Source organism: Athene cunicularia (assembly GCF_003259725.1).
Source record: "Athene cunicularia isolate RWA chromosome 2 unlocalized genomic scaffold, athCun1 chr2_part1, whole genome shotgun sequence".
Classification (NCBI taxonomy): domain Eukaryota; kingdom Metazoa; phylum Chordata; class Aves; order Strigiformes; family Strigidae; genus Athene; species Athene cunicularia.
In genome coordinates, this window is record NW_020799095.1 from 148,798,385 (window position 1) to 148,821,581 (window position 23,197).

The 23,197-nt window shown below is 42.3% G+C and overlaps 1 protein-coding gene across 1 annotated transcript in view; it reads right to left on the minus strand.

The window, feature by feature from the left end:
- Window positions 1–6,954: 6,954 nt before the first annotated feature.
- KCNK9 (potassium two pore domain channel subfamily K member 9) overlaps window positions 6,955–23,197 on the minus strand; it is an 84,729-nt gene continuing 68,486 nt past the window's right edge. The window contains exon 2 of the mRNA XM_026843143.1: window positions 6,955–8,132. Coding sequence (XP_026698944.1) covers window positions 7,291–8,132 — 842 coding nt within the window. The 3' untranslated portion in view covers window positions 6,955–7,290. The remainder of the gene's footprint in view (window positions 8,133–23,197) is intronic.

Below are 23,197 nucleotides of genomic sequence, written 5' to 3' on the forward strand. Positions count from 1 at the left end.
GAAATGGATCTCTCTTCTAGCCTCAAGTATCATGCTCTGGATACAGCAATTACTGCAAGCTGTTCCACAGACCAGATAAACAATGAATCAAAGGCAGGCTAGTGGTATCAGTACTCATGCATGAGGAAGATGCATTATAGAGCATAGTTTCAATTATTATATTTGCTAGCTCCACTTGTGAATTAGCCAGCTATGATAAATGTTATCATGCTGCTGTTTGCTCTGCATTTCTCAAAGTGAACTAAAAGACAACACAGCCTGGAACTGTGAATATTAATTACCAATAAAATTGCAGCATTAATCTTTTTTTTCCCCTTCCCCCCTCCTCCCCCCAATCTGTTGCGGGTGTTAACGTATGGCAGCACTCCTTACATTGTCAGAAAGCAAGGTGAGGGAGGGCTTTGGCACATTTATTAATTACAATATTCACAGAAGAAGAGATAAATGAAGGCTGAAGGCTCCAGGGATAGTATTTCCAGCCTAAAATTAGCAGGCAGATTTGGATGACTGGATACCATAAAGCAAAATACAGCTGCATAATTTATACAGGTTGACTGTTGTCTTTAGGTCTTTCTGCTCTCCAGTAGGTTTAGGAAAGTTTGTTCACAGTAATCAGTAGTTGGAGACACTGACATAGTACCTAGCAGTAAATAGAAAATGGGTCACATTCCAGGTTCAGTAAAGGAGTATAAATCAGTACTCATTGCATTTCACCCAAACCAGTTAGATTACCACACTGGAAAGCTGCATGAGAAATAAACAGCCAAATAAGAGTTTTGATTTCTGTGTAGCTTACCACTTAAATAAATGCAGCAACTTCAGAAAATAGTCCAGCAAGAGCCAGCTCAGCAGCTATAACATCCACCAACCCAACCATCATGCATTTCTCAGCTCTGCATTCTCCAGAGCACACAAGGAGAAACTTTGTGGAGCTCCAAGTGTAACAGGGACACAAATGCTGAAAACTCCCCAATTGCAAGCTTTAAATAGGACTTTTCCCCCAAGGGAATACTGATGACTTGGAAATTTGTGCGAAGGACAATATGGTTTGACTGAGAATCAGTCAGGAGCTTTGGAGAAGCCTCCTTAGGGAAAAGGAAAAAATACCAACCACTGAGCAATTTCCAATTAAATGAAAGATTTAGGGCCAGTCCAAACAAGTTTAGCATTAGTAAAGCATCCACTGCTATACCAGGCTTTAGAGTGGAAAAGAGTTTGCTTACATCCTACTGAGCCCTTGCACTTGGGAGCACCAGTAAAGGAAACGGCATCACTGACATAATGTATCACAATAGACCAGCACTGCTCAGAATGGGCTGGCTGAATAAAATCCTGGTTTCAGGGAAGACAGCAGCCAAAAACTGACGAGAATCAGGAACTCCACGGATCTCCTATCAGCAGTAATCAGTGAAACACTGAGGCGTAGACCGTGACTGAGCAGAGGACAGCCAGTCTCCCAGACTGATTCTACCCAGATCAAAGCACCACAGTCTTCAGTATCACCTCACAGTGGTTTCAACTGGAAATAACACAACTACTCCCACCGTCGAGAACAATTTCTTTCTTTACAACTTTTTTTTTTTTTTTTTTTCCCCTCCTATTACTTTTTTTAGATGAAAGTTCCTTCACTGTGTTCATTTTGGCAAAGGGTACCATGAGGTTTCATGGTTTTAATTCAGCCTCTGAGCTCAGATTAACTAGCATAAGAGTCCCAGAGCACCTTCTGTCTGTAATCAGTTTCTCTGTATCCAATGTCATTATTCCATTAGTTTTGATTTTGGTGTATCATTATGATGGCTAATCCTTTTCATACGCTTTATCTTGCTGAAGTTCCCAAAATAGTTTGATATTATAGATGACAGGCAGGCTGGTCAGAAAGGCAATATTTCTCTTGCAATTTTGTGAGTATCATGCATCTCTAGTTGATGAAAGTAGTGGTGGTGTGATTCTCATTATAATTTGTGCAAAATTCCAGTCAATAATAGTGTCTTGTTGAAATATGCATTAAAAAGTCCATAACATTAGTGTAATGGACACACTCCAACACATCTCTCTGGTCTGGCTTCCTCATAAAGATTTTAAATTACTGTCCTAATTAGATCCTAATATTAACAGGAATATTACATAAAGCTAAATGAGGACATAAACATCAGCTGAAAGCTACTTCTACCCAAGCTCCTGCCCTCTGCTCTGCACACACCAAATCATTCTGGAACATTTACATTCTCCATCTTGGTTCCACTGACTGCTCTTTTTTTGTGGTTTTATCAATAAATTATTCTTTTCTCCATAACAAAAGCTTTCAAATCTGTCAGAGAAAACAAGGAATTACCTTGCTCAGGTTTGATTCACAATAACCTTGATTACTGCCCTGGCATTTCTTCAATCAAAGCACGAGGAAACTAATGAGACAACCTACAGTAGATTAACTTGGTCACTTCCCTCTTTTTTTTTTTTTTTTTAATAGTGTTGGTTTTGTCCTAATGAGCTGTTACAGAGGAGTACAAACAGAAGTCTACTGATGAAGGTCACTGTATGTTGTCTCCATTCATTAACAACCAAAAAGTTATTTGGACTCTTGAAGTAATGCCCAAACACCCCTTATAGAGCTGTGCCATTACAGTCTTCCCTGTAGAGCATACATGTGTATATTCTGGCAAAGCAGCCCCAGTTAGATCAGTCAGGATCTTCCATACACAGTAATGAAGAACAAGTGGAGAGTTGTGCCTTCATTGTTCTATTAAGTTTCCTCTTTCGTTTCCATATCACAGCATGCTAGTCAAAGCTATTTTGGTGCTTCACTGATGAAACTGATTTTTCCCTTTGATGATAATATGAAATATGATAGGATAATAGGGTTGTTATATAATCAAAGTCGACAGCAGGGAGCTAAATTTGTGTTGTTTTGATGAAGAGCACATTAGTGTGACATAAATAGATTAATCTGATTTATTATTATTATTTCTAATGCTTAATAATAGGGAAGGGTAGGAAAATGAGACTCTGGGGAATGAGAGTGCATCACAAAGTGATAGTAGATATCTGTGTGCTACAGAAACACAGGTTAGGTATTTTGGATATTAGGATGTCTTGTCATAAGCAGCACCACTACTACCCGCTTCTAGCTGACTCTCTAAAGCGCGAGTAGCGAGCAAGAGAGGTTGTTCTGGAAGAAATAATGTCTTAAGTGGATGTGATGATTTTGGCTGGGATAGAGTTAATTTTCTTCATAGTAGCTACTACAGGGCTATGGTTTGGATTCGTGCTGAAAACAGTGTTGATAACCCAGAGATGTTTTAGTTACGCTGAGCAGAGCTCACACAGAGTCAAGGCCTTTTCTGCTCCTCACCCCACCCCACCAGCGAGGAGGCTGGGGGTGCACAAGGATTTGGAAGGAGACACAGGTGGGACAGCTGACCCCAACTGACCCAAGGGATGTGCCATACCGTATGGCGTCATGCTCAGCACATAATGCTGGGGGAAGAAGAAGATGGAAGAGGAGGACGTTTGGAGTGATGGTGTTTGTCTTCCCAACCGTTACGCATGATGGAGCCCTGCTTTTCTGGAGATGACTGAGCACCTGCCTGCCGATGGGAAGCGGTGAATGAATTCCTTGTTTTGCTTTGCTTGCATGCACAGCTTCTGCTTTACTTATTGATCTGTCTTTATCCCAACCCATGAGTTTTCTCACATTTACTTTCCTGATTCTCTTCCCCATCCCAATGGGAGGGGAGGGATTGAACGGCTGTGTGGGGCTTAGTTGCTGGCTGGGGTTAAACCATGACAGTGGAATAAAACTAATAATGTACCAGAGAAAATATTCTGTGAAAAGCAGTGTTGTGGGAAGAAAACTGGTTTACATGTAGGGCAATCGGAAGGCAGAGATAGAGAAGGCAAAAATCAGCTCACCTTTCACAGACTACTTTCTCATGTGTAACTGAAAAGCTAGGATTAACCTTGGACAAAAGCTTCCCTTTCACAATACTGTCTGTTCCAGTTCTAGACAGCCCAAATCATTATTCTTACATCAGTCGAGAGAGGCATTTTTAGCATATTTTTGCCTGAAGGCTACACACAATAGTTCTTGTATTTGTGGCAAGTCCTGCAAGAGCTCATGCAAATGTCTGAATGAATGCAGCCTTGCAAAGGAAATGTCTTACCACTTTAAAATCACACGTGTAACAAAAATATAGATTGGACAGAACTGTAGGTTCTTCAGGCAGAAAATAACAATAAATAAACGTATGTTAAAATTGTATGGAATGCAGATACATTTTGGCAAAACTCCCACATACACACTCATTACAGCTTTTAGATTTAAAAGTGTCATTGCGGACATCTACTCTGGCTCCTTCATATCAACAAACACAGATTTCTTCAATCACATCTATAAATTTCAACTAAACTAAATCAGAGCTGTTATAAAGCCATTGAGTTTTAAAGCAAAAGCTCTAAGTGGCAGATAGCCCATGACATGCCAAGGTAAGTTGCTCCCCTGGTTAAATACCCCATGTATTAAAATTTCCTCTTCATTTATGGTTCCAAAGGGAAGATTTAGTAACAAATCAGCTAGAGTATGTAACAGCTTTGAACTTCTGGTGTTCAACATTATTTATAAGACATTTAAAGATTATTTTCAAATGCAGCAGAAATAGAATTTTCCTCTTTTCGTAAAGGAATAAAAAGGAAAATGCTAATCAATATTTTACATGCTGTAACCTTTCTTTCACAAAAGTGTTTAAACTGTTTGGTAAAAGTCCCATTACAAATGTTCTCCTTTGCTAGGCAGAGAGAATTTCAGTTGAGTTCTGCAAAATCCCAAAATTTCTTGCTCTTCTCCAGTGTCAGATACACCCAGCAGTCATACATAGTACAGATATGTATATGCCAAACATTCTTTTTCTTAACTCCTTAGCAGGAAAAGAAACCTACACTTATTTGCACTTCTGGGATACCACCAGCAAAGGCCTCAAAAATGAAATTTTGACAGCACCATGAGCCCTATGGGCCACCCTCGCAGAAACCAGCTTCCAGGTGGCAAGCACTGAGGTGGTTTAACACATCCTGAAACTGCTTTTCTAGGTATGGTTGCTTCAATACTTCTGCCATCAGCATTTGCCTTAGGACATGGTACCCACAGCGCAGCATTAGTGCACCCAGGATGCTCTCCTACTGTGTTGAAGCATGTCATCCCCACACATTAGGCTGAAAAAGTCCATCCTCATCCATCCTTATTAGGAATCCTAAATTAATTCTTCACTAATCTTAATGGAGGTCTTTCATGCCACAGCAATTTATAATCCCAAAGGAAGTTGCATAGGGGAGCCAAAGTCATGGATACTTGCTTTTCATTTACTTGTTGAAACAGATATGGAAATTAGGAGAACATGAGCATATTTGATATAGCTAATAATTTAAAGCTAGGGAGAAGAGGAGGAATGACATTCCTTATTTCTCCTATTAACGCTCTTTATAAATGCCTCTTTGAAAGGATATCAATATCCATCAGCACACAGAGCTCAGAGCTGGGGCTTGTACAAAAACACACCATCTAGTTTAACAAAAAAAAAGTATTATTGCTTACATTGAGAGCACAAAATGGTAGAATCAGCAGTAGGTGATAAGTGTCAAAAAAGATGGGGTTTGTATGGCAAATTAACAAGGAAGGCAATTTAAAAGATAGGATTAAATCAGAGACAAAGGGGCAGGTTGATAAAAGTCCCACTCCTACCCCTGTCAAATCAAAGATAGATCTGCCAAAGCACTAAATCCCATGTAATCATTGCGAATTCCTATTGTCTTAAAAGGGAGCTGGATTAGGCCTCTAATTCGGTTCTGTAAAGTCTGTTTGGTCCAGATGAACAACTGAGAGATGGACAATCTCCAAGGAACAACTCTATGACACGGTCTCAACATCCTCCACTGCAACTTGCCAACGCAATCACTCCCAATGTTACCCTCCAAACACTGGAGTAAAACTGCTTTTGCCCATTACTGCGAAATGCATTTTGCCCTTCTGCCTAGCAAAAAAAGCAATATCACATCTAAACTCACAAGTTCCCAGTGAGCCAAACACAAGATACTGTCCCTTGAATTCTTCCTGAGACCAACAAAGGCTTTCCATTATTTACAAATCAAAAGCATTTAGAGACAATCATCTTTACTTTTTTGTTTAAAACAAGGAATGCCCTGTCACTATTATATAAGAAAAAATATACATCCACCTATTTATACCCATCCTAATCCAAGCATTCCAAAAAATATAATTCCTATTCATGCAGGTAATTGCTGCACAAAATAATAATAATAATAATAATAATAATAATAATAATAATAATAATAATAATAATAATAATAATAATAATAATAATAATAATAATAATAATTTTATAAATAAAATAAAAATAACAAAATACACTCTTTAGTTCCAACAATTCTCTCAATTTCTCTTAAAAATTCCACTTGTAAATTGTTGGAACAGTTGAAAATTATAAAAGTAAATATAGTTAAATCAATAGGATTATTTGCTTTTGATTATGAATTCCATTGCTAGTTTTTCTTGTGTTTTTATTATGCATACCAGTTTTACAAAGTGCATGCTTTATTTTATTTTTTTTTTTTTAATTTTGAACTGGCAAGCTAAAATGATCCATCTTTTCCTGCCTTTTGTAATGTTAATACAATCTAAAATCTAGCATTAAAAAATTTATCATGATACACCTGGTATATTGACTGCTTATGGCGCATGCTTGTCTTGGCAAAAAACAAAATGAATTGGCTCCCCTCCCACCCTCCCCCTTCCTTTTGGAAGCAATCTAAAAGTTAAAAGCAGGCTGGAACACAATTGCTTCAAGGGAAAAAAAAAAAATGATACCTGATGCTTTAATTTTTGTCACATGGCACTAGTTGTGGAATTGCACGCGCACACACACGCACACACACCCAACACGCACACAAGCACGCACCCACGCTGCAACCTGCTCGTGAGGAAAATAGTTTATTAGGTCAGGAGTGCCAGTGGCACATGAAGGCTCCCAGCTGTGTGTGCAACTTTGGATTTGGTACCCACTTCACGTCACCTTGAATCCTCTGACATCCACCGAGGGGGTAATGTAAGGCATACTTTGCTGGAACAGTAATAATCCATGCTTCATGCTCAAGAGCTGAGTCTCAGAGGAGGACTGGCTTTCTCTACTCCCTTGGGCCTCCCTCTGTCTCACTCAAGGAACAAAAAAAACAGAACAACGGAGAACTAGGGAAAACAAGGAAAGCAAAAGAAGACAAATCCCTTTAAATGGACTTTCGCCTTTTCATCAGCCTGTGGTTATCTGTAAAGCTGTGCAACCCAGGTGAGATGGAGCTGACAGGAGATGGGAAAAGGCTGTTTTTTAATGTGCTTGGTGAGATCTCCTCTATCTTGTAAGAGATGGAGTGAAAGTACTGGGGGTTCAGCTTTGAGCTGAACGAATTTTGGTGGGACACCACCCGGCTGGTGTACTCATGGGACCTGTAACACATGCAGGAACAAACTGACTGAAGGTCTGTTACTTCGGCCTTGTACCGTGGCCGACCATGCTGGGAGTCCTCTTGGATGTGGATAATCATGCTGTTGCGGTTCCCTGCCAGGGATGCCCGTTCCTCGGCATCCCGCCTCTCGTCCTCGCTGTTCATGGTTAAGAACCTGAGAACAACCAGATTTAGAAATGCCCCAATGACTGTCAACCCCACTAGAATGTACATAAAGCTAAAAGCCACATAGAGAGGCTTCTTTTGAAGGGCCCCTTTGGTCTGCAGGGCCACATAGTCTCCAAATCCTATCGTAGTCAATGTTATAAAGCAGTAATAGTAAGCATGGAAAAAGCTCCATTCCTCGTACTGGGAAAAGGCTGCTGCTCCAATGCAGAGTGTTCCCATGCAGGAGAAGAAACCCACAGTGACCATGTTTTCCATGGAGACCTCGGTGCTCCTCATCCCACAGCACTTTTTGATGCGTTTCAAGAGGTACTTGACGAAGGTGTTCATGCGCTCGCCCAAGCTCTGGAACATGACGAGTGTCAGTGGGATCCCCAGGACCGCATAGAACATGCAAAAGGCCTTCCCTGCATCCGTCCCTGGGGCAGCATGTCCATAACCTGGGAGGGGGAATGAAAAGACAGGACAGTCAGCAAGGCACATGATGACCACAGCTCCCCCTTCATGCAAGCCACGCGAATCGCCAAGACTCTGATGCCACAGCCAGATCCAAAGTTATAGGAACACTGCAGTCACACAATCTTCCTATCTCCTCACTCACGTCCTGTATCCAAAGCAAATGACACAGAATAAAAACGGTTTACACGCAGGAGTGGGAAAGGTGAAAGGATGGCAAACCCATCTTACCTCAAATAATGTGCAGTCTCCTAAAACAAGATTATATCACATTCATTCGCTAAAGAAATTTCACATCCAACCTGTATCACATGCAATAGTGGAAGATTTGGAAATAGGTTGACTTGTCCACAGTATTTTTGAGAAGAGTTGGTGTTTCCCCATCCCAAAACCATAGTACACTGATGGCATCCAAATTCTTTGTTTGCTGGCAGCTTGGAGTTAACAACATCCACAGACCCACCAAACAAAGAAATTCCTTTCCAAACTCTTCCACACTGAACAAACCTTTCTCCTAGACACCCTATGAAAGCTACTCACTGCTGGAACACCATAGGACTTTAAGGGTTTAATGCCTGCTCTATCTTTAATTACTGAAGAATAAACAACTTACAAGCTTGTTTTATAGCTTTACAGCTTTTACAGCTAGGCAAAGGCAATTTTGTCAGGATATTAAACTAATCCAAGACTGAGGATGTAGCACATTTCACATAGTTTACAGATAGTAAAATCATGGCAAAACCTGTATTCTAAATCAAACCATACATGTGGATGAGTCTGTTTTGAAATCATAATTTCACTTTTTAACATCACGCTATTTTAAAAATCTATATTTCTTACAGCTAAGATTCAATGTGACAGTACCAAAGTCTCCCAGCTGGGATGCCTGGGACTCATCTGGCCACAGTATGCACTGACCATGTGGGTAATGGTGTCTATAATCCCCTTAAAGTCACTGAATAGAAATATGCACTTCCCAAGTGCAGTTTGTATCATCTACACCTAGGTGTCTAAAACAGGTCAATGAGAGATTCTCAGGAGACACCTATTTCTCTACAGTCATTATAACAGAAATTTCGGGACAGAACGCAGTTCAAGATTAATACACCTAAATTTTGTTATCTACATGTGCACTAGCTGTCCAAGCTCCCATTATAGTCAACAAAGATTTAGTGAAAACAGCCAGTAGTGAGTTATTTAACTGACCATCCAAGTCTACCTTATGGTGAGATGAAATAACAATACTGACTGTTCCACTGACCGTATTCATTAGGTCCCCATTAGACACCTGCTGACTGCAGAAGAATTTAGACACCTACTGCACAGATAGACTCCTAAACACAAACAGTTGAACGCAGATGTCTTATAATGAGTAGAGCTCCACCTTCGGTGACAGGCTCCAATGTAGGTGCCTGCACTGTAGACACTGAGGGTTTAAATCAGCTTTCCATCTATCATCATTTGAGACCCCTGAGTTATCAGGATATCCAGAGGGCTGGCAGATGAAACACAGGGCATACAGCAGACCCACACTTACGGATCAGAAGCCGGAGACCAGACAGCATCCAAGATACTGCTGAGGCAGGACCATCCCCCTCGTACTGCCCCAGCCCTGCCCATCACCCTTAGACTCAGGTCATGGACCTGCTGCTCTGAATTTGTCTGATCCTTACTTTGAAACTGTTGACACTGCTCATCTCTTCAAACTCCTGTGGCAACAGATTCCAGAAGTTAACTATCTGCTGTATAAAAAAGGACTTAATTTCAGGCAGATCTTGTTTCAGCTAGTGCCCCTTACATCTAGTATTAAAGTTCTGTTTCTACCCTATCTATTACCTTCATGACTTGAGCTAAACTCAGCTTTATCTCTGCTCTGTTTTCTCCTGTCTGAACTGGAGCCACTGCCTTTTTAGCTCCTACAGCAGAAATCACATTCCCTTGATCATTTCAATGTCCTTCTCTGGACCTTCTCTAGCTCTGCCACATAATTTTGGAGGTGCAGAAACCAGAACTCTGCATAGCCCTCGGGATGTGGGCGCACCATGGAGCCTGCAGTTTTGCTAGAACAAGAATATGAACATCAGGCAGCATTCAAAATTAAAACCAACAGTGGACAAAGAAAAAAAAAAAAAGAAAAAAAAAAAGAGAGAAAACCAGCAAGAATACCCTCCAAAAAGCAGGTACTTCCACAGCTCAGTTGCTAATTGTTGGCAGATGGATGGGATGTGAAAAATGGTTTACAAAAGAAGCACATAACTCAAAATAGGAAGTTCTTTTCAGGTTACAAAACAAAGAGATTCACCTGTTGTATTGGGCCAGGTAGCCTGTTCATCATAAAAAGCAGTTTTCAAATTACCTGGAACGGGAAGTGTCTTCAATAGATTGATGCTGGGTTTGTTCCACCTGACTGTCCCTCAATAAAGGCTATAATTGCCTCTCATTACTAAGATCAGCTTTTGAACTACAGGGGTGTTAATTAAACCAGGGACATCTTCCCATTTTATAGCTTTAGTTACAGCTGATAAAGAGAAGGAAAGCTTCAGAAAATGTGATTTTCCAGATGGTTGCAGAGATGGCAGTTGGTGGAAACAGCTTTCACTTTGGGTTCTAAAGAAAATGATTGGGGTGAAAAAAAGATTTCTTTTGATATCGCTATATCCCTCTCACTAAAGATATCCACAGAGACAGTTTAGGGAGATTATAAAACATTAATATTATGTGCTTATACACTATCTCACAATTGAATATCTAAGATTTGTCACAGACTTCGTAATTAACTCGGGACTCACAGCTCTCCCATAAGATAGGAATATATCCATATCCCTGTTTTACAGATTGTAAAGCACAGACACTGTCAGGCTATAATTTCTCTCCAATTCACACAGGTAGACCGAATATCCAGAAATTCTGATTTGTATTCTGCCCCATGTCATACTCACTTTCCACAACATCAGATAATTTTTTTTACTGTATTTTCATCACAAAACTGGGGTAAAGAAAGGACTTTATTCATGAAACTGTAATAAGACTTTACAAATAGATATTCATGTTTAAAGGATCAGAGTCGTATCTCTCTCCAGTACAACATGGCTTTAAGGAATAGGCACCTTAGTCATTGCCTTCGACACTGTGAGATGAGGGGTTTCAAAATGCACCAAAGAAAGACTTCACTCTCCATTACTTTAGCATTACAGAATCTATCCAGCAATACACTGAGCGATGCATGAAAAGCAAATTCCCGCACTATACATTCTCTGAAAGTCAATACATCTCAAATTTAAAACAAACCACTGTCCTCTTAACAGCAAAGACTTCCTCTGGGCAAAATGAGGTGGTCAGCAATTGCCAGAGGAAGAGGGGCACAGATGATCATTAACACTGGGAAACAGCCCTCCATAGTGCACAGGATCAGTCTCCAAGCAGTTGGGTTTTACTTTTGTCAAGTAAAGGCAGAAGCAGAATCAACTCCCTTGGTAGCAGATTTCAGCTCCTAAAATCCAGCCTAATGCCCTCTACATGAATGCCACTGCTTTTTACCAAAGTATAAAGAGATGACTCCATGTGAACCATAAGAAACACAAGGCTTAAAGAGAAATAGAAAGGTTAAGCATGACATTGGTATTTCTCACTCTTCTACAGTGAAGAAGGAAGATTAAACAGAAGACCTTAAAACTAGGTATAGCAAATAACTAGCCATGGGGCTGAGATATCAGTAAGAAAGGTATAGATGGAACTTTACATTGGACCACGCTTAGGTAAATACTACCTATACTACTCTAGTAGACTAACCACTTCGCTGAGGTCCCACAATACATGATATGACCACATCAATCAGGTTTGGCTGATATTTAATGAGATATAATTTGAATGATCAAAGACAGTCTAAATACCTCTCACCTTGATTGGAAGTGATGTCATTAGTATTCTCTCTCTTTTATAATACCACCCAGCTGCTTAGGCTTTCAAGACAGAGCTCATCTGTGTTGGCACCAAGAAGAATAGTTTGGCGTGAAGAAATGTCATGTCTCAGAGTGTTACTTCAATTTTGGCCTGCAGAGCACCAATGCACTGCAAAAGCCATCTCCTCCCATTTATGGAGGGTCTGGACTACAGACATCAAACAGAACTGCAAGAAGATGTAGGCAAGGGAGGCAAAGAGTCAGACCATAAGGGCTCTCTGCTCTACTTAGTAGCATAGATGGAGCCTGCATGGTGCAAAGCAAAGGGTGTTTTTCTACATTAGGCTCTCTCAGAGATTGGGAGAGGTTTGTCTTAGATGTGCATTGGTATCGGGCCAAATACATGGTCAGCGTTAAAAAAATAAAAACTAAATGTGGCAGTGGTAAGCTATTTATAGTTTGCGTTCAGGCCAGCGTGTAGCTGCAGAGCAGCTAAGCCTCATTCACATTCACAGTCAATGTACAACAGGTTTTAGGTGTCTTGAATCTTGAAGCAACACTCTGCGTTATTCATGAGGGATGCTTTATTTCTCTCAGGAGTAAGTTTCTCCCCTCATTCATTTGTGCATCATTCATCCTCATGATGGACATTTGGGCCTGGTTGTCTCTGACAACAGCCTCCGGAAAGAAATGAACTGCTCCATCCCTGTGACTCAAACCTTTCTTACTCATGCTGGCAGCAGCCCTGGCCGTGAGATAATGAAAAGAAGATAACGGCCACCTGTTACTCAGATGGGCAAGCATAATTCAGATTAAAACATCTTCCTGATGTCACACACTTCACTTCAGAGGTTCACCTACGTCAGAGGAACTGCCACAAGGAAGATGCTGGCTCTCTGCTGGATTTGCTGCTTGTGCTTTCAGCAGGGAGAAGAAACAACGTGGTCTTCACAGTGCAGAGGAAAGAGGCTTCAGCAAGGATCAGGGAGATACTTCATCTAACTAACTGGTAGTGACTCATTTACCAGGAGAAAGGCATCCTCCTGTAAGGAAATCCAGAGCACATCATGGATGCTGCTGTACCTGGATGAAAGCTGATGTGTAACTACACCAGCCTCCTGGCACGAGAGCACCCCTGACTGCTCTCTCTTCTCTCTCCCTCACGTTTGGGCCCTCCCCAAATCCTGCTGCCTTCATCCCCAAACATCTTCAGGACCCCCTTTTTCTTTCATACCCTTGTTAGTTGATGTCACTGCAGCACATTAGCTGAATAATGCCTCTTACTTTGCACAGCTTCCCCTTCCATCCTCAAAGACATCCTCCCCTTTCATGCTCAAAAGACAGTCTCTAATGTCAGGTCAATGCGTGGCACATGGCTCCCTACAGGAACACACAGCAACGTGGGCTGAAATCATCCCGTGTTGTGAAGACATGGGCATTGTGTGAGAGAAGGAAGGCTGTGCCGAGCCCCAGGTGCAACCTCAGATCTGAAATGCCTTGACAAGGTCGGCACAGCCTCTCACCTCAGCTCACCCCTGCTCTGTTATGACTGCTCCTATGTCCTGACTGCTGAGGTAAGGCTTGGAAATTACACTCAGAGCTTCACATTGTATCAAGACCTGCAGAAGACCTCCTACTCTGGGCAGCAGGGACACAGGAGGCTTCCCTTACTTTAATCTCCTACCACAAGCACAGATGTCTCTTCTTGATCTTGGTACCAAACTTTCAAGATGATCAGGGGAAACAGCTTCAAAAGCAGCTCTGACCAGCTGGGCAGGCACACACGTACTCACAGGCAGTGTCCCGCAAGAAAATGAGGAGAAAAAATGTCTTTTCTCTGTGATCCACTGACCAGCAGGTGAAGGCATAGGCAAAGCTGGTCTTCTGGAGGGCAGGAGGCCAGCCCTGACCCATGCACATCCTGAGTCAGGACAGACAAGTGCCTCAGCCTCGGAAATTACCCCCAGTGCAGCAAATTCTGTTCAGCTCACCAGGCACGCTGAATCTACTCCCTGTCAGCAAATGCTGTGCATGACAGCCCAGCAGGAGACCTGAAGGACTCATCCAAAATGACTGAGAAGACTAATAACTACTGCTGAGTCAGCACAATGCCAGCTTCTGTGCCACTCATCCCTCCACCACAGTTCCTCACTCTCTCCATTAGTCTGATCTGTAGCCATCACGCATTACCTCCTCCCTTTTGAATTGTCCAGACTGTCTGTTGGTATAAATTCCCAATCCTGACCATTACCAAATGCTGCCAAACCATGTCCCATTGGAAGATACAGCCATAGCAAAAGTACCACATGAAGCGTGCTTGGGCAACTGCCTAAGAACACAGCCCTGAACTCTTACAGCCATGATGGAGCAAGAACTGAGGCCATCAGCTGCAACAGCCTCCTGGGTAGTCCTCTTGTGGGTGTCACTTGGGAAGACAATATGTTTCTCAGACGACCTTAAGTTATAGGGATCTAAAGGCAGCAATTTAGTGAAACACAGACATGCACTGCCATGGTCATTTCTTATTCAGGACTTTCTTGATTTTAGGACATAGGACTTCAGGTTTGGCTGGTTGCATCTGGGGATCACATGCAATACAGTCAGGCATCTCCTGCAAGAAGTTTCCCCTCTTGAGGAGACTTACTTTGGATTCTTAGACGCTCAAGGGAAATAATGTGTCCCAGTCCCAGTAAGGCTATCAGTCAAGTCACCTCCATGGAACACGTTAGAGAACTGCATTTCAGAGATTCTCAGACTGCTTAGATTGGGCTTTCCTCCTCCTTCCCTGCCTGGACTCCACCACCAGCATGTACAAAGGGTGGCCTCTCCTCTGTCCTGTTGGATGACTACCTGGGATGGTGAGCGAACAAATGTATTCATTTCACTGGGGCAGAGTAGTTCAAAGATCTGCTTGTTCAGTCGTGTGACCATCAGAGGTGTGTGCCCAGGCAGTTTCCAGCCTCCCCACAGCTGAAGAGACCTGGGGGCTTCTCTGCTTCCCCTGGAAAAGATCTTGTATTCCTCCTGAACTTAACCCCCAATGGGACACAGCTCCCCCATTCTGACAGATATTCCTTCTGCCTAATGGACCAGCACAGATTAGGTCACAACGTCTGGCCCTTTCAGATACCCACTGGGTTACTGCATGAAGAAATAAGTTTACAATTCTAAACTAAGCCATAGGAAACTTTCTAATTACTTCTGCTTTTGTTCTCATATCTTGATAAGGATAAGCCACCTATATCTACATCTCTGCCCATCTGTCTTTTCTCCCCAGTAGCTTTGAAGCCGCTCACCAATTTCCACCACTTTTAGAAGAAACTGTAATGTGAACTTGATAGTAATCTGTTCTGCTGGGCCTGCCATCTGGCCAACCTGGGAATATACAAAAAAGAGCAAAAAAACCCAACACACACATAGTGCAGACTCAGCTGCAATGTGATCAGCTCCTTCTCTGTCCAGTTACAGGAAAGAAACAGGAGCTGGGGGTCCTGTAGGGTGGGGTGAGACACAGGGTCATGGGAGAGAACTGCAGGAATCGGATATCTCCATCATCTTACAAGACAACCTGTGATGGAATATCTATCTGCCTGAGATGATAAGGATGCAGACCAGGGTTCAAGGGAACTGGTGGATGTTTTGGATTTCACAGGAAACCAGGCTTCACTACTGCTGCTGCTCAAAAAACTACTTGTTTCTAGCAAAAGACAAAACTTGGAAAATATTGCTTTAAAAAAAAATAATAGAGTTTTGCATTTGTTTGGGTTTGTTCTTTTTTTTTCCTCCACATGTGAAACTTTTCCATTATTTCTGTGTAAAATTTACACTATAAAGGGTTTTACTATAAAAGGTCAGTAAATGAGGGAGAGTGGAAATTTTCAAATGGCCACGTGAAACCACTTACAATCTTCCTGCTCATCCATATGACACGCAAGACCTGATCATCTCAAACCTCTTCTTCCTGAATTGAGACAGCCTCTACTTATACTGTTTGGGTAAGAGATGTCTGCAATCACTGACAATTCTTTTTAATAAGATAACAGAGCATCTGAGGCAACTGCTACCTGGTGTTCCACCCCCCCCCCAGGAAATCAAGGATGCCAACACGTGCCGGTTAATTTTGTCCAGACATGACAATATTATCTCTACTCTGTGACTTCCTCTGCTTCAGAAAAGAGGCTTGGAAGAGAAAGGAGGTTCCTCTCCAGCTCTGTGAGGACACTAGCATCGAAAACAGCAGAGATTTGGGCCGTGTTTCTGGTATACCATTTCCCAACTCCTCCTGAAACCAACAGCAGCTCTGCTCTGGATTTCCAGCTGGGCAGTAGCTGACAGTTCCCTGGACTAAAACTGAGCCCAGACACCTTTCTGAAGAAATCAACAGCAGTACAAATCGGACAGGCACATCACCAGGAGACCACGTGTTCATCACAGGGACACAGCAGGACAGATCAGCCAACAAGCTGGATTCTTGTAACAGCAAGAAAAACAAACCTCCAAAGTCCAACAACAAGCAGGTTGACCGTGACTCTTCGGGTTCATACAACTTCAGAGCTTTTTGGTAAGCACCAAACAATCAGGTTTTCAGGATCCTACACACCACCAGCTCAGAGTAAAATGTTTGCATCTGGACAGAAGTGTGTTCTATATCTCTTTGGCACTGAGATACCTAACTGCACAAAGCCCTGTAGCATGTCTGAGCCAACGTTTTCTCATGGTCTCTATTTCTGACTGCCCCTGGATGCCTTTCCTCCCCTTCATCCTCTCCATTTTGTTCTCTGAAACAGTCAGAGGATTGACCTGAGGCTCACATCATATCTAGTCCCAAGACAAATCATGCCCAGAACAAGTTCTCAATCTGAAGAGAATCGTAGCAACCACTAGGAAAAGACTTATCAGGTCATGTTATCCATTCCCAGGGGCCAGCATATGATTGTTCCCTACAATATATACTCCAGGGCTTTGTCCAGTTTTGTTTAAATGATTGAAATAAAAGAACTTCTACTCCCTCCCTTAGGAAACTATTCTGCTGTCTAGTAGATCTAGCTATTAGGAAAATTTTTTTGATACACAGCCTGTATTTTTCTATGCTGTCTTTTACCACAGTGTTCTTTTACAGCCCTCAATCCAACACACCCCATTTCTCTCCATCACTGCTCGCTCCTTTACACTGCTTGGAGATAGTCACAGCTTCATCCCTTAGTCAACATTAGCTATAAACGAAGCTCTTCGGGGCAGAGTCCTGCAGCAAGAAAGACAACAGGTGCTTTACAACATATACCTAGATTCATTTTAAATTTCTCTTCAGAAGCAGCTCCTTATGAGCTCTTCAGAAACTTGCGGGCTCTTTGCTGGAGTTGTGCACAGTCCTTACAGAGGCAGGACCATTGTAGAAGGGTTATTAATTCCCTGGACTGCAAAATAGCCTCTTTGGGAATATAGGTCTGACTGGTCATCACTATAATATTATGTTCTCATTGTACAGCAAACTTTTCCTGATGCTGTCATTTCTTCACATCCCAAAGGCTCCTTCTACTGCATGTATGTGATTGCAGTAAGTATTATTTTTCCTCAATCCCCTCTATCTTGGGCAATTTTAATAGTTTTCTGTAACTGATTTTGGTTGCTCACAGTTTATTGGCAATGATCTGAGACCTGTCCATGAGAGGGCAAGATGAAGGACTCGCCACCTTCAGAGTTGGCAGGATGATCCAAACAGCACTCTGCAGGATCGGGGTAAAATGCATCAGGAAGAAGCATAGGGGTGCAGTCTTAAGAAGCAGCCAAAACCGAATGGGTTTCTTCTTCCTTTTCTATGCTGTGATGACAGAAAAGGGGCATGAGAAATTTCTGATATCTCTTTGATCGAAGGGTTACTTCTTTTCGAACTAAAACCAGCATTAAGTCTGAGCCTTCGTGGAGTTAACAGGATTCTGCTCTCAGACCTGCCAAATGCTTGAGACAGCTCTCGGACACTGCCAGGGCTTGAGAAGCTGGATCTCAACCAAAACACTGCTAAATAAAAACATTACCAAAGGCCAGCATGCAGCAGAGTGGCTCAAATCATTAACGACATAGTAATTGTTCCCTCTGAACCTTTGATGACATTATCCACTGCAGTCCACAGAGCTCTTTTGCAAATCAGTGTGACACCAAATGCTGTCCGAGCTGGTCTGGCAAAAAGCACATCCAGTGAGAGACGCAGGGTGACATTTAGGGAAGCAGATCAGCTCAGTTTTCACTGGAGGAACTGCATTTTCCTCTAGAAGTCTCCTCTCTATGCAACTAAGAAACTTAGAAGAGCATAATTTGCCAAGAGTTTGCTCACCTTTTTTTTTTTTTTTGTGCTCTATCTACTGCAGATTGTTTCTGTGCACAATAAATAAAAAAAAAGGATATATTTGAAACTTTTAAAAAATACTAACAGGCACATGGTATTTTGAGTAGATTCTCCTTTCTGCTGTTTGAGAAACCATGGCTTCCCCCATCCAAAAGGGCAGCTAAAGGAAGGGTCAGAGATTCCCTCTGTGCTCAACTTCAGTCCCCATTAGAAAAACATCCCAGCAAATCAATTGGGAGACATGATTTTTACTAATACAGATAAAGTAATACAAACTCTGATCTAGACAAAGTTGTACAGATATGAAAGCGTTTCTTCTAGAGTAGTCTGTCTCGTCAGGTAAACAGTCGATCGTGGAGGAACCACCAGTTTCTCTTCACACTCAAAGCACTGTGGTCAACAGCTTGATGACCAAGTGCAGAGCAGTGACCAGTGGTGTTCCTCAGGGGTCAGTGTTGGGACCAGTGCTGTTTAACATCTTTGTTGGTGACATGGACAGTGGGATCGAGGCACCCTCAGCAAGTTCACCGATGACACCAAGCTGTGTGGTGTGGTCACACGCTGGGGGGAAGGGATGTGCCATCCAGAGGGACCTGGACAGGCTGGAGAGGTGGGACTGTGTAAACCTCATGGAGTTCAACAAGGGAAAGGGCAAGGTCCTGCACATGGGTCAAGGCAATCCCAAGCATTAATACAGGCTGGGCGATGAGTGGATTGAGAGCAGGCCTGCCTAGAAGGACCTGAGAATGTTGGTTAATGAGAAGTTCAACATGACCCAGCAACATGGGCTTGCAGCCCAGAAAGCCAACTGTATCCTGGGCTGTGTCAAAAGAAGCGTGGCCATCAGGTCGAGGGAGGGAATTCTCCCCTCCACTGTTACGAACACCCCCCCCTGCAGTGCTGTGTCCAGCTCTGGGGCCCCCAGCATAACAAGGACATGGACCTGTTTGAGCAGGTCCAGAGGAGGTCCACAGGGATGGTCGGGGGCTGGAGCACCTCCCCTGTGAGGACAGGCTGAGAGAGTTGGGGGTGTTCAGCCTGTAGAAGAGAAGGCTCCAGGGAGACCTTATAGCGGCCTTCCAGTGCTTAAAGGGGCTACAGGAAAGATGGGGAAGAACTTTTTACAAGGTCATGTAGTGATAGGACAAGGGGCAACAGTTTTAAAGTGAAAGAGAGTAAATTTACATTAGATATAAGGAAGAAATTCTTCCCTGTGAGGGTGGTGAGGCCCTGGCACAGGTTGCCCAGAGAAGCTGTGGCTGCCCCCTCCCTGGAAGGGTTCAAGGCCAGGTTGGACGGGGCTTTGGGCAACCTGGGCTAGTGGAAGGTGTCCCTGCCCATGGCAGGGGGGTTGGGACTAGATGATCTTTGAGGTCCCTTCCAACCCAAACCATTCCACAATTCTATGATATCTTCTCCTTTGCTTCTCATTCTCTGTCCCTTCATGACCATGATAAGGAATTAGCCAGAGGGACACAAGTTTTCCTGATTCTAGATCTTTGCAATCATAGATTTCTTTACATCAGTTACAGCAATTATTGTATCTTCTATGAAGAAAAGCACTCTCTTTTGACTCTGACTGGCTGCAGTTTTGGCCAAGGCTATTTTCCATGCAAACACTCTAATTTTGCAGCAGCTTTATTAGTTGAAACCTGGCTTCAATGTTCTAACAGCTAGAACAAGTGGAGTTCGTCATAATTACCCTCATCACATCACATAGAGCCTGAGCAGTGATTCAACTGGACTGACAGATAGATTTCATCATAGGGGTATACGTATTTCATTTAAAAAAAAAAAAAAAAAAAAAAAAAAAAAAAAAAGTTTTGTTCAAATGCTTTGAATCGACTTTATTTTACCAATGTATTATTTTTCTTATTTTTATTCCTCTTATTCCCAAAAGAGGCTTATGCTTGAAAATACAAGCAAGAAGAGATTTCTTAATTTTCCTTTACAAATCTGAACTGTGTCTTGCCCATTGTTTTTGAAAAACTGAAATAATTCACCCAAAACTTCTACAAAGGAAGAAGTTAAATTCTGATTGAGAAAGCATTTTTGGAAGTTGAAACCAAGAAAGTTAATGGGAATATATTGCCCAACTCTACTGTTCTGTTTAGTTGTACACTGAGCCAGTACTAACTTTGAGGTACATTTATCCTTCCACCTTGAAGACAGAAGAGCTGAGCTAAAATGTGAAGGTCGAAGTTTTGAAACATCGTTCAGGGTTGTCTACAGGAAGATTTGCTCAAATTGCAGTATTAGGGTAATTACACCACTGGAGCTAGACTGGTCTAACTCACTGGGTTGGCACTTTCGTGATAGAAACTTTTATCTCAAAGAAGCAAGCACACACCAAGAACGTAGAGACTGTCGGTACCTTTCCCCACCAAGACCACCAAGATGAAACCAGAGGTGTTTCTCATGGGATACTGAGCCAACAGAAACTCTTCAAGTTAAGTTAGGTGTTTTAGGAGTCTGAGCCTAACTGTTATTAAGCCCAGAACTTGAGTTCACATGCAGTGAAAATCTCCTTCCTAAAAAGATGGATGTCCACCTCAGTTAGGGCTTTAGTCTCCACTAATCAAGCTGCAATGCTCTCTCTGAACTCACTGCTCCTATAGCTAAAAGTCTTCCTGTTTTCAATCCAAACTTGTTCACGGTCTGTTTGTTCTCATAAAAGTCCTTAGCTCAAACAGCAGTCTTCCCAGTTTGTCTTCCCTACTCCCATAGACTAATAAAGATCCGCCATATCTCACTAGCCTGTTTATTTGTTGGGTTTGGGTTTTTTTTTTTTTTGTTTTTTCCCCTAGGTTGAATAAACCAGCCACTGCTCATCAGCTGCATTATACTTTCACTTTCATAGCATTTTGCATCTTTCCATCTTGAATTAAATTTTTTTGCACATCAACACCCCAAATGTAGAGAAACACAGAAATTCAATGCTCCATTTGTACAGACTTTGAATAGTATTTTATACCATTTTAGACAGATCTTGTATATAGCACTCACACAAAACTTGAAATAAAGTACTGCATTTGGAACCTACTTGTCTTTGGTTCACAGTACTAAATCCATGGGATCTTATTTTGTCTCACACTGATGAAAACAGAGTAATCTTTCTTGGTGACTATGAACTCAGAGCAGTGTAACTCAAGTACATATGAGTTTGTGGTTTACGTAGAGACAAGTGTTTTGAGCTAAGTTCCATGTTAGCATTAAACAGATGGATGCTAAAAAGAAACTTTCCATACACTGCCAGCATCTCTCCAACAAACGACCCATGAAAAGCAAGATGGGGTTCACGTGTGCTACCGAGTCTTGAAGCTGACAGGCATATCCCAATTAGTTATTCTAAAAGTGGCTTGGTTTAGTCTCCCCAACACATTTCCAGTTCCCAACAAATTCTTTTGCTGAGACCACTCTGAGATCTTTCACCTCTCCTTTTATTTCTTTATTGTTTACAGACATCTACTTTTCCCACGTCAGCCCTGATAAGCACACCGAGCACCAAGATTGCAGGAGGCAGTAGAGTGAGACACCATTTAATGCACCTGACTAGGCATAATCAGAGCAATCCATCACTTCAGTTTTCTACTCCCAGCCAACAGGAATAGTCAAACTGAACAGGAAGAAGTGGGAAGCCACTTACCAAAAGTTCTGCAAACCTCTACCCCTCATCATTTCTCTTTTGCTGGGTGGAAAACAGTGTCCTACTACATTCTTTTCATATCATAACCAAGTGTATTTTGTTTCATCCCTGAACACCCCCATACAAGGTAGTTCAAGAAATCAGACTGACAAAATACCGATATTCTGAGCAGTCATAGCCATTGTTTACACAGTTTTTATACCTGAGAACCTCCATTGTGGTCCACAACCCCACAATAGCTATATAAAGGGGCTATATAAAAGACACAGAAAAACATGAGATGGTCCCCGACTATTCACAATTCTGCCTTGACAATGGGAACTACCATCTGCACTTTCCAGACATGGATACCGGAGAGGGAGAGGGCCTAGTCATGAAGAATACAGATCAGACCAAGAGTCTGACACCCCTGCAAAAAAGGCCATGGAATGAGGAAAATTATTAATCTGTTCAACAAAGGAGAAAACCCATGAGTAGGATTATTTAAAACAAAACCCTGGCTAACATCCTTTAGAACCGTTCCTGTAGGGATTTAAGTCTCAGTTTCAGCTTCACTTGTAAGCTTTGAAGCTTATATAAATAAGGAGCGGCACTGCTGAGGGTCCACTAGATCTCCTGTCTAATAGACATAAGAACCATCCATTGCACAACCCCTTCCTATGCCCTGTACTGCCAGTGTGGTATTATCTCACTCTAATTTGGGACTGGATTTGCAGACACATGCTTAAGTTTGAACTCTCAGTAAGGATCTTAGCATAGTTTTGTGGAAGCCAAGTTTCCTCAGCTGCATGTTTTGGGGAATCCATATATATAATCATGCGGTGGGTTGACCTTGGCTGGCCGTCAGGTACCCACCAAGCCATTCTACTGCCCCCCTCCCCCTCGCTGGACAGGGGGAGAAAATAGATTGAAAAAACTTGTAACTCAAGATAAGGACAGGGACATTGCTCAGCAGTTACCATCATGGGCAAAACAGACACAACTTGGGGAAGACTAATGTACTCTCAGTTAATAACAGAGTAGGATAGCGAGAAAGTAAAGCAAAACTAAAAAGGCCTTACCCCGCTCCTCCCCTCTTCCCAGGCTCAACTTCACTCCTCTATTCCCAACACTTCTGCCTCCTCCTCCTCTTCCCATTTGCTGCAGGGGGTTTGGGAACAGCAG